Source organism: Schistocerca piceifrons, chromosome 8 (genome assembly GCF_021461385.2).
Source record: "Schistocerca piceifrons isolate TAMUIC-IGC-003096 chromosome 8, iqSchPice1.1, whole genome shotgun sequence".
NCBI classification, from domain to species: Eukaryota; Metazoa; Arthropoda; class Insecta; order Orthoptera; family Acrididae; genus Schistocerca; species Schistocerca piceifrons.
In genome coordinates this window covers 80462921-80475149 of record NC_060145.1, presented here as the reverse complement: position 1 = coordinate 80475149, position 12229 = coordinate 80462921, and the positions used below count along the sequence as shown (strand labels likewise).

Genomic DNA, 12229 nt, shown 5'->3' with positions numbered 1-12229 from the left:
AGTAATTTCAAGAATTTTGAAGCATTGTAACAATATCTCAAACAAATCTATTTTTATCAAACTTTTCTCAATACTTCTTATACAAACCTTGTGTAATATGTCTAAATTAGTGTACATCAAGACATTGCAAAAAAGGTATAAATTAACATTGAATTCGTAGGATCAGTTGATGATTTTTTTGTGTCGAGGGCAGATGAATATGATGACTGGATGCTCCAGAAATGAAAATAAAAAAGTAAAAGTGCCCTAGAGAGCTGTTTGTAAACTAAATAGAGTTTTTGAAATGAATGTTACAATTTGTCTGAGACATTAGTTTTTCAGTCATTGAGTATGCTACTGAGACACGAGCTTGCTTGGTGAGTAATGGAAAAAAGCATGTCGTGAAATACTAGGAGAGGCAGGATCAGGTAACAGACTGGAATGAAAATAACTTAGATGTGAACTTGACTTCTGGACAGACAAATATATATGGGAGAGGGACCAAAGAAGATAAATTTTATTTAGCTTATGACATGACACACTACATTGGAAACAGTATAAAAGAGAATATACATTGTTAAAATATAGGATACAGACATAATAAAATAATGTAAACTGAACATTGGCACTTAACAATAAATGTAAAACTATATTACAAAACAATAAGATTGCATAAAGTTCAGAGTCCAGTATTTTCAGCAATCACAATTTCACACTTAGATTCCGCAGCCACTCCACAGCTTGTGGTGTTGCCCTTAGGAAGTCGTCATCAGTGCTGGTGAATGCCCTCAGTGGACACTTGCTTACAATGTGGTGGATGGTTTGTTCTTTGGCTCCACAGTCGCACCCAGGGTTAGGTCTCAAGTTCCATCTGTACAGCAAGGATCTGCGTCGCCCATGACCTGTCCGTATTCTGTTCAGTGTTACCCAGGTTTTCCTTGGGAGGTGAAAGCCCGCTGGATGGTTGGGAGTCTCAAATAAAATATGCCATCTTGGCTCGGCTCTGTTTCTCCAGTCCGTTCGACAGAAGATAAAGAAAATGGTGGACAAAACCACCATTCAGCTGTAGCAATAAAGAATGCTGAAAATCATGTTACATGAATGAAATACATCGTTTTGCATCAGTTATTGTCCTTTGACACAGAGAGTATTATACAAAAAACATTGTGAAATTTAATTTTTATTGTAGTATTCATTTGTCTTTCTTATGTTGTTTTGTTGTTACACAGTAATGAATTTACAGTTACTCCCAACAAATTTCATTTATACCAAAACTTATTTCTCCTCGTTTGTACAGTAAATGCACATACTTGTTTAACACATGTTTTTACTTCAGTAATCTAAAAGAGAGAGAGAGAGAGAGAGAGAGAGAGAGAGAGAGAGAGAGAGAGAGAGAGAGAGAAATATGTGATGGACATAGAGAATCACATGTAGCATTAAATGTTACAAATGGGTCTCAGGGGTGTGAAAGAAGTGGACCCTAGAGATTTTCTCTCAGTAATTAGACAGTGAAAGGATTAGGCTGTGACCAAATAATGAATCAAGTTCATATTTCTACTATTTCTTAATATTTCCATAAATTTTGTGACTTGAACACAATTGTCAATATGGTTGTATACTTTACTGTTAACTATCTTAATCAAAGGCGCATATTTTCAGAAAATGAAGTTATTCAGAGCCAGTTGGGAATTACACAGAGTCAATACCATCATGGCTGGCTTATGCGTCACCCATTTGTTAGCACATTTACAATGTACAGAAATGTGCAGTACAATATGAAGGAGTAAACACCAGTATGGCCTAGGTACCATCAGATACGGATATTGAAGGGGAAAATTATTATATGCAAGGAAGATTATCTGTATCGCAGATCTATTTTGACAGCAGATGGGAAATGTGTAACCAGCATGCGCAAGAGTATATAATCTGTTCCATGGTTCAGGGAGGAATAAGAAGCCTCTTTTCTCTGTTATGGTCATCCAAGGTGAGGAAGAACAAATATAGGAGACGAAAGCTGAACCAGTTGCAACATTTTATGTGGAATGTTGGCACATAACAAATAGAACCGAGAATGTGTTCTTTGAAAATGAAGCATGTACAGAGTGCAACTAGAGTGTTGAACAGCAGCGTATCTGAAATGAAGACATCAGGACAAGATCTGATGCCTACCGCACCATAGGCGACGGGGTGAGGAATTGGCATATGCTTTGGTATGGTCATGTTAGTATAATATAGGATGAAATATGTGCTAAAAACATATAGGAGCACTGTACAGAAAGAGAAAGAAAGAATGAAAAGTCACCCAAGAAACATGACTGGAAGGAATCCTAGGAAGTATACAAGGGAATGATTTGTGGGAAGGTGATTGGCAAAACAGGCAATTGTGGCATTAGAGGGACAGGAAACAGAGAAATCATTAGGATCCCCATCTAAAGAAGGAAAGAAAAGAACACCTCTTCTGGTGTTATCCTCTTGCATCTATCATCCTGTATTACTGAATGAAGCTGCTACTCTCAGCTTATTTAGCTAGGTATTCTAGTGCTACAAATATCTTTTATGGATGTTCAAGCTATCATTATAGACTTCAATTCTATAACAATTTTTTATTATTTTTTTTTAATAACTGAGTCTTTCCTTTTCATCCTGTCCAATAAGTCTCCCCTGATGCAGGGTTCTGGGCAATGTTTCTGGACTCTCCCTGTGCCCTAACCCTCACCAGTCCTTTTTGTTCACCTTCCTTCCTTCCCCTTCAACCTTTCTGCCAGAAAAAGGAGCTACTGGATCTGACAGCTTGCAGTTTCAATACTTTTTAAATGTTTGTTTTCCTGGTGCCGCTTCTATCCAGTTACATTATAACTTTTTGTATGTTCAAAATTATGATAAAATTTGGTATCTGTGTTGAAATTGCTATTACTTTGCAGGAACATATAAAAAGGGACCATTTGAAGCAACGGCCCCATGTCTGCCCTACATGCAACAAAACATTTTACAAGAAGCATGATCTGAGTGTCCATCGAAGGTTTGTAATTACAAGTTACTGCATTGTTAAACATATACAATATTTTTCCCTTGAAAATAAACCATAAAAACGATGTAAATTCTAGAGTAGTGTTTACATCTTTATTAAGACTTAGGATGTCATTGAAATTTAAAAGCCAAATGATTGCCCAACAGTGTTCACGTTAAAATTTATTTAAAAATTTATTACAATGGTATTATTAGGGCAGTTCAAAAAGTATCAGATGGCTGTCAGTGAGAACACTTCTATAAAGGTTTGAAATTATGTCCAAAGTTTCGTTGCAAATCACTGAGTGCTCTCGTTGTCAAGTACTGGATGAAATAGTCAGGGTACTGGCATGTCATGAGCTACACTCCTTTTCCACCTCCACCTTCACCCCCATCCATTTGAACTGAGTGAGGTATCACAGTGGTTAGCACACAAGACGCATATTCAGGAGGACGAAGGTTCAAATCTGCATCTGGCCATCCACATTTAGGTTTCCCGCAATTTCCCTAAACCGCTTAAGGCAAATACTGGGATGGTTCCTTTGAAAGGGCACTGACGATTTCCTTCCTTTTCCCTACTCCAAGCTTGCACTCTGTCTCTAATGATCTCGTTGTCGACAGGATGTTAAAAACACTAATCCCCCCCCCCCCCCCCCCCCCGAGCGGTAGCTGGTTTCTTCTGCCACAGTAATTCTTTTCAGACTGTAGGTAATAATGTGTATCAAGTTTAAATGAAGATGTTGAACATACATACATACATTTTTATAATATGTATGGATTACATAAATTATGAGATTTTAATATTCTGAGTTCGAGTCACTTGGAAAAATTTCAGGCCCAGAAAACTAGCCATTTATGCTATTATTAAAAATGTTCCTGGTGCATCTGATATTTGATTTATTCTAAGGGCAATATACACTAAAAAAGATAAAGTGTCAAAGTTTTGTTTGTCATCTTTATTTTAATTCTGTGATAGATAACAAATTTTACAATAATGAGGACAGAAAGTATAACTGTCCTCAATAAAGTGCAAGTGAGTTTTCGAGCAATTTCACATGTAATTGGTGTTTGTAGGGAAAAATGTAAAACATTTTGGCATGCAGAGAGGTATGTTACAATCAGGCCAACACTGTCTTGTTTCTTTCTTGCTTGCATTGCCAGTAGATTACATTGTCGTTTCTATATGAACCTTGCAAACCTGCGTTGGGTGCTGCTTCATCTAAGTTGCAGCTGTCATCGTGAGTGCATACTGCTGATAGTTGCACTAGGAGCAAGTTCTTGAGTCAGTGTTGTGTCTTTTTGGAAGAGTCCTTCACCAATTTCTTCAGACTTCCAAATTGGATATCTCTCCCTCCAATCCAGAAAAATTCTATTCTTCATCTAGAATAGCCACAATTTCTCACTCATTTGACAGAGTTGATATATTTATAGCGGAATTGGAGAAAACGTCAAAATGTACCTGCATGAATCTCATGGCAATGCAAGCACACAGTGACATCCCTATTCCAATCCTACTTCCAATCCTGCACCCAATGGGTCACCCCCCTGTGGTCAGTCCACAAGACTTGCTCCACACACACACACACACACACACACACACACACACACACTTACTCACCACCTCCTACTGCAGTGTAGTCACAGGGATATCAAATGCAATAATAGGCAGGGCCATGTGTGAAAGCAACCATGTTATGTATCAGCTGCAATTACTGTACAGCATTCTATGTGCATATGACAAGTAACCAACTGTCTACTCACAGGAACCCCACCACAGCCAAATTGTGGCAACCACAAACTTGATCATCCAGTTGCTGAACACACTGCACAACAACACAAATGACTTTCACAGTTGCTTCACAACATCGGTCATTTGGATACTCCCTTCCAGCACAAGCTTCTCTGAACTTGCAGTCCCCTTGCCTAAACCTCTGCTAAACTTGTTCCCACTGCCTCACTTTGCCTCTTTTCTTGTCTATGTATCTACACAGCTTGTTCATTGCCCAGATCGTGCACTACTTTCTCCCTCCAATGTGGGTATCCTGCCTGCCTGCCTGCCTGCCCGCCCGCCCGCCCGCCCGCCCGCCCGTCCGTCCGTCCGTCCGTCCAACTGTCCATCTCTACTTCCCTCTCCTCCCTTTTCAACCCCTCTCCCTTTCCTCTCTCTTTCTTCATCTTTAACTTTCTCTCCTTTTCACATTCCTCCCCCCCCCCCCCTCCCCTTTATACATCTCTTTTTTTTTTTCTTTCTAAGTAACTATTAGGCACTGTTAATGTTGCCATTACTGACACTGTTTGCTGTTGCCTGGAAGAAAACAAAACTCCCAGATTGAATATAGATTCATTTCTTTTAATACTGATGTATTTAAATAACTTAAAGTAAGGAAAAACTAGTATAAAGCTAATGAATTTGCTTGTGCAAATGGTGAGTTATGACACTTTGTTTGAAACTACAGGACCCACACCAAAGAGAAGCCATACATATGTGGAACATGCAGCAAGAGCTTTAGTCACCTCTCTCATATCATTAGACATGAGAGAATTCATAATGGTGTTCGACCATATAAATGTCCTGACTGTGGGCGTGAATTCATCCAGTCGACTTCTTTGAAAGCCCATAGGTGAGTTAAGATATTAACTACCTCTCTCTCTCTCTCTCTCTCTCTCTCTCTCTCTCTCTCTCTCTCTCTCTCTGTGTGTGTGTGTGTGTGTGTGTGTGTGTGTGTGTGTGTGTGTGTGGGGGTGGGGGGGGGGGGGGGGGTGTTGCGCATGTGCACAAGAGGGAAAATTGATTTGTCATATTTGGAAGTTATCTTATTATGTATCCAAAAACCTGCCACAGAGTTGAGCAGTGCACAGGTGATCTTAAATTGTGGTGTAGTTGATTAATGGTCTGTATTCTTGGTTATTGCAAGCAGTACATTGCTCACTAGTGGGTAGCATCATGTGACTGTCACCTGAAAGGTTTCATGTAATGTATTATTGTTCCAAAAGTCAAGTGATATGCTACGTAGGTGATTCTTCTGAAAATTCCATGCAGTTTCATTGTGGTTAATATATATTTGTAAAAAGTATATCTTTGCCTTGTGGTTCTCTTTGCCCACAGAGTATGGGTTGCGATTATGGAGTGTGCACGTCAGATCTGAATATGAGATGGGGTATGTGTACATAGAACTAAAGTGTACAATCCCCACATTTTAGGATTCTGAATAGTATATAAAATAATGTTTAAGTGAAAATTAATTCACATAACTAGTTAGTAGTTATTAGGTGTTTACATGCATATAAAATGTGTACTCATCTGGATGCATGAAAGAATAATCTACCTTTATACAGCTGTAAAGAAATACAGAAATCGTTAAACTGCAGTGCAGTGCAATAATGCTCTTCGTTCTGACCAATTTACCTCAAAAATCTTTCCAGATATCAGCTGAAGGGGTCCCAAACAGTTTTTTTTCCCCCCCTCCATCGCTTTAGCAGTCAGCGAAGCATGTATATCATATACTGGTTAAAACTATTAGAGGATATCCTGATATGTTGTTCTAGAGATAATGTCATTGTATCAACTAGGAATGTAACCACCTGATATTATTATTATTATTATTATTATTACTTTCCTTTCTCAGACGTTATGTCTGGTTAAAAATGGAAAGTGACGCGGACCTTGATCAAGCGTGACTTCCTCTTAGCTGTATGGTATATGTTACATTGCATTTAGGAACTTTTGGGTAATTGAACATGTATCAATAATTACAGATTTCTGTAGTTGTATATATACGTTTGGATGTAGCTGTATTGCATTGATGTACTGGTGGATATTGTGTGGTATGACTCCTGTAGTTGATAGTATAATTGATATAATGTCAACTTTATCCTGATGCCACATGTCCTTGACTTCCTCAGCCAGTTGGATGTATTTTTCAATTTTTCTCCTGTTTTCTTCTGTATATTTGTTGTATTGGGTATGGATATTACGATTTGTTGTATTAATTTCTTCTTTTTATTGGTGAGTATGATGTCAGGTTTGTTATGTGGTGTTGTTTTATGTGTTATAATGGTTCTGTTCCAGTATAATTTGTATTCATCATTCTCCAGTACATTTTGTGGTGCATACTTGTATGTGGGAACGTGTTGTTTTATTAGTTTATGTTGTATGGCAAGTTGTTGATGTATTATTTTTGCTACATTGTCATGTCTTCTGGGGTATTCTGTATTTGCTAGTATTGTACATCTGCTTGTGATGTGATCTACTGTTTCTATTTGTTGTTTGCAAAGTCTGCATTTATCTGTTGTGGTATTGGGATCTTTAATAATATGCTTGCTGTAATATCTGGTGTTTATTGTTTGATTCTGTATTGCAATCATGAATTCTTCTGTCTCACTATATATATTGCCTTTTATCAGCAATGTGTTGGATGTGTCTTGATCGATGTGTGGCTGTGTTAGATGATACGAGTGGTTGCCATGTAGTGTTTTCTTTTTCCAGTTTACTTTTTTCATATCTGTTGATGTTATGTGATCTGAAGGGTTGTAGAAGTGGTTATGAAATTGCAATGGTGTAGCCGATGTATTTATATGAGTGATTGCTTTGTGTATTTTGCTAGTTTCTACTCGTTCTATAAAGAATTTTCTTAAATTGTCTACCTGTCCATAATGTAGGTGTTTTATGTTGATAAATCCCCTTCCTCCTTGCTTTCTGCTTAATGTGAATCTTTCTATTGCTGAATGTATGTGATGTATTCTATATTTGTGGCATTGTGATCGTGTAAGTGTATTGAGTGCTTCTAGGTCTGTGTTACTCCATTTCACTACTCCAAATGAGTAGGTCAATATTGGTATAGCTAAGTATTTATAGCTTTTGTCTTGTTTCTTGCTGTCAATTCTGTTTTCAGTATTTTTGTTAGTCTTTGTCTATATTTTTCTTTTAGTTCTTCTTTAATATTTGTATTATCTATTCCTATTTTTTTGTCTGTATCCTAGATATTTATAGGCATCTGTTTTTTCCATTGCTTCTATGCAGTCGCTGTGGTTATCCAATATGTAATCTTCTTGTTTAGTGTGTTTTCCCTTGACTATGCTATTTTTCTTACATTTGTCTGTTCCAAAAGCCATATTTATATCATTGCTGAATACTTCTGTTATCTTTAGTAATTGGTTGAGTTGGTGATTTGTTGCTGCCAGTAGTTTTAGATCATCCATGTATAGCAAATGTGTGATGATGTGTTGGTAATATTATATCCATAATTTGTATTACTTAGCATGTTGGATATTGGGTTCAAAGCAAGGCAAAACCAGAAAGGACTTAATGAAACTCCTTGGTATATTCCACGCTTAATCTGTATTGGCTGCGATGTGATATTATTTGAATTTGTTTGGGTATTAAGTGTGGTTTTCCAATTTTTCATTACTATGTTTAGGAACTGTATCAATTTAGGATCTACTTTGTGTATTTCCAATATTTGTAGTAACCATGAGTGGTGTACACTACCAAAATCTTTTTGGTAATCAGTGTATGCGTAGTTTAGCGACCTTCGTTTAGTTTTAGCTTGATATGTCACCTCTGCATCTATTATTAGTTGCTCTTTACATCCTCGTGCTCCTTTGCAGCAGCCTTTTGTTCTTCATTTATAATTTTGTTCTGTGTTGTATGTGTCATTAATTTTTGTGTAATGACTGAAGTTAATATTTTGTATATTGTTGCTAGGCATGTTATGGGGCGATATTTTGTTGGGTTTGCTGTGTCTGCTTGATCTTTAGGTTTCAGATAAGTTATTACTTGTGTAAGTGTATCACGGAATGTGTATGGGTCTGCAATGTAACTGTTAAATAATTTAGTTAGATGTGAATGTGTTGAGGTGAACTTCTTTAGCCAGAAATTTGCTATTTTATCTTTTCCAGGGGCTTTCCAATTGTGCGTAGAGTTAATTGCTCGGGTGACTTCATGTTGCAAAATTATCACTTCAGGCATTTGTGGTATCATCTTGTATGTGTCTGTTTCTGCTTGTATCCACTGTGCATGCCTGTTATGTTGTACCGGGTTTGACCATATGTTGCTCCAGAAGTGTTCCATGTCTGTTATGCTTGGTGGATTGTCTATTTTAATGTGTGTGTTATCTATTGTCTGGAAAAATTTCTTTTGGTTTGTGTTGAATGTTTGGTTTTCTTTCCTTCTATTTTCACTTTTTTGTATCTTCTTTTCATCTAATTATTCTATCGCTTCTTGTTGTGAGATTTTACCTAACCTTTTTCGTTTTTTGTCTGATATTTCATTTCTTCTAAATTGTGTTAGCTGTCCGATGTCTTTTCTCAGTTTTTCTATTCTGATCTGTAGCATGTGTTGCCATGCTGGTTTTGTGGGTTTCTTCTGTGTGTTGGTTGGTTCTGATCTCTGCCTAGTGTGTATATTTAGTGTAGTGAGTGCTCCTATATAAACCAGTAGTTGTAACTCTTCCATAGTTGTATTTTCATTTACTTTGTTGTGTATGATTGTGTTGTTGTTGTTGTTGTTGTTGTTGTTGTTGTTGTTTCGACTTGTGGGTTATTTGGTGGTCTATGCAAGAATGGTCTAATGTCTGTATTTGTGTCTTTGTATTCTATATATGTCAGCTGAAATTTTTCTTCTGTATCTAACATGTGTGTCACTTCGTGTTCTGTTTGTGCTTGTTCTGCTGGCTGTCTTAATATTTCGTTTTCCTCTGATTGTTTAATTGATGCGTGTTGTTCTGTTTGCTCTGAGAAGATATCCCCTTTCTATATTCACAAGGCATTGGAAGGTATTGCTGGATCTCTGAAAAGTGTCAAACGACTTCGCAATGGAACATTTTTAGATGAAACTGCTAATTAGAACCAAATACCTAAGCTTCTGGAATGTAAGGCCTTAGGCGACTACCCAGCCGAGGCTGAATTGCGTAACACCCTTAACTGTAGTAAGGGCGTGATTCCAATATAATGGAGGTGCACCCCACGGAGTTACGTGAAGAGTGGATGAATGTGGGCATCACGGAGGTGCAGAGGTGCGGAGAGTCAATGGCAAATTGGAAAAATCGGCAACGTTTAGAATAAACGTTTAGTACTCCCGAATTACCTGAATATGTCCTTGCAGGCTATATGTGCCTTAAGGTTGGCCCGTTTGTTCTTAACCTCAAGCGATGCTGTAAATGTCAAAGATTTCGCCATACCACTATGGGATGTAATGGGAAGGCTATGTGTGGCAATTGTGGAGGCTCCTTTCATGAGTCTGGGACTTCTTGTACACGTCCTCCGGAATGTGCAAACTGTTCTGGGGATCACTCAGTGTGGAGCAGAAAGCAACGAGGAAAAGAAAATTCGAGTGTTGAAAGTAGAGAGAGACCCATACCCTATGGTGAAGCTAAAAAGGCTTACAAAGCCATGCAACCTCTGGTTTTTGCTACTTCTTTTGCATCAGCCCTTAAGACACCAATAGCTAAGTGTGATGCCTCCACACAGACTCAGACCACAGATTCCAGTACAAGCACATGCATTTGTCAATGCACCTGTGGGGGAAACGCTCCGCTTGCAACCGACGTCGTTCGGAAGCCGTTAGCAGTACTAAGCCACATACCACTCCCCAGCATCAGAAGCCAACTAAGCCATCCCCGCAACCCAGGTAGCCACCTCCTCCTGTCAGTACAGAAAAACATCCTTCGAAAAGTAGTTCTAAATCCAAGAAAGCGGTAGGTAAACCTTCGGACTGACGAGCTCTCTCACTTTCTGATGGTGACTATGCTCTTGGGGATATGGACTTCCAATTGGAGGAACCTGAGAGCGTGGAACCAGCTAACGTTCCCCCTGACCTCCCAAGTAAATCACCGCCTCCGAGGGAGAAAGAAAAGAACTACCATCGCTAACCAATGGCTTCTATAGGGACTTCTGTGTTGCAGTGGAATTTGAATGGATGTTGTTGTTGTTGTTGTTGTTGTTGCGGTCTTCAGTCCTGAGACTGGTTTGATGCAGCTCTCCATGCTACTCTATCCTGCGCAAGCTTCTTCACCTCCCAGTACCTACTCCAACCTACATCCTTCTGAATCTGCTTGGTGTACTCATCTCTTGGTCTCCCTCTATGATTTTTACCCTCTACGCTGCCCTCCAATGCTAAATTGGTGATCCCTTGATACCTCAGAACATGTCCTACCAACCGATCCTATTCAATACCTCCTCATTAGTTATGTGATCTACCCATCTAATCTTCAGCATTCTTCTGTAGCACCATGTTTCGAAAGCTTCTATTCTCCTCTTGTTCAAACTATATATCGTCCATGTTTCACTTCCATACATGGCTACACTCCATACAAATACTTTCAGAAACGACTTCCTGACACTTAAATGTGTACTCGATGTTAACAAATTTCTCTTCTTCAGAAACGCTTTCCTTGCCAATGCCAATCTACATTTTATATCCTCTCTACTTTGGCCATCATCAGTTATTTTGCTCCCCAAATAGCAAAACTCCTTTACTATATTAAGTGTCTCGTTTCCTAATCTAATACCCTCAACATCACCTGACTTAATTTGACTACATTCCATTATCCTCGTTTTGCTTTGTTGATGTTCATCTTATATCCTCCCTTACAGACACTATCCATTCCGTTCAACTGCTCTTCCAAGTCCTTAGCTGTTTCTGACAGAATTACAATGTCATCGGCGAACCTCAAAGTTTTTATTTCTTCTCCATGGATTTTAATACCTACTCCGAATTTTTCTTTTGTTTCCTTCACTGCTTGCTCTATATACAGATTGAATAACATCGGGGAGAGGCTACAACCCTGTCTCACTCCCTTCCCAACCACTGTTTCTCTTTCATGCCCCTCAACTCTTATAGCTGCCATTTGGTTTCTATACAAATTGTAAATAGCCTTTCGCTCTCTGTATTTTACCCCTGCCACCTTCAGAATTTGAAAGAGAGTATTCCAGTCAACATTGTCAAAAGCTTTCTCCAAGTCTACAAATGCTAGAAATGTAGGTTTGCCTTTCCTTAATCTAGCTTCTAAGATAAGCCGTAGGGTCGGTATTGCCTCACGTGTTCCAATATTTCTTCGGAATCCAAACTGATCTTCCCCAAGGTCGGCTTCTACTAGTTTTTCCATTCGTCTGTAAAGAATTCACGTTAGTATTTTGCAGCCGTGACTTATTAAACTGATAGTTCGGTAATTTTCACATCTGTCAACACCTGCTTTCTTTGGGATTGGAATTATTATATTCTTGAAGTCTGAGGGTATTTCGCCTG

General features: G+C 38.5%; 1 protein-coding gene across 4 annotated transcripts in view; it reads left to right on the top strand.

The window, feature by feature from the left end:
• LOC124711331 (zinc finger protein 271-like) overlaps positions 1 to 12229 on the top strand; it is a 152440-nt gene that overhangs the window by 123524 nt on the left and 16687 nt on the right. For all 4 annotated transcript variants that reach the window (XM_047241358.1, XM_047241357.1, XM_047241355.1 and 1 more), the window contains exons 15-16: positions 2901 to 2998; positions 5442 to 5606. In XM_047241358.1, coding sequence (XP_047097314.1) covers positions 2901 to 2998; positions 5442 to 5606 — 263 coding nt within the window. The remainder of the gene's footprint in view (positions 1 to 2900; positions 2999 to 5441; positions 5607 to 12229) is intronic.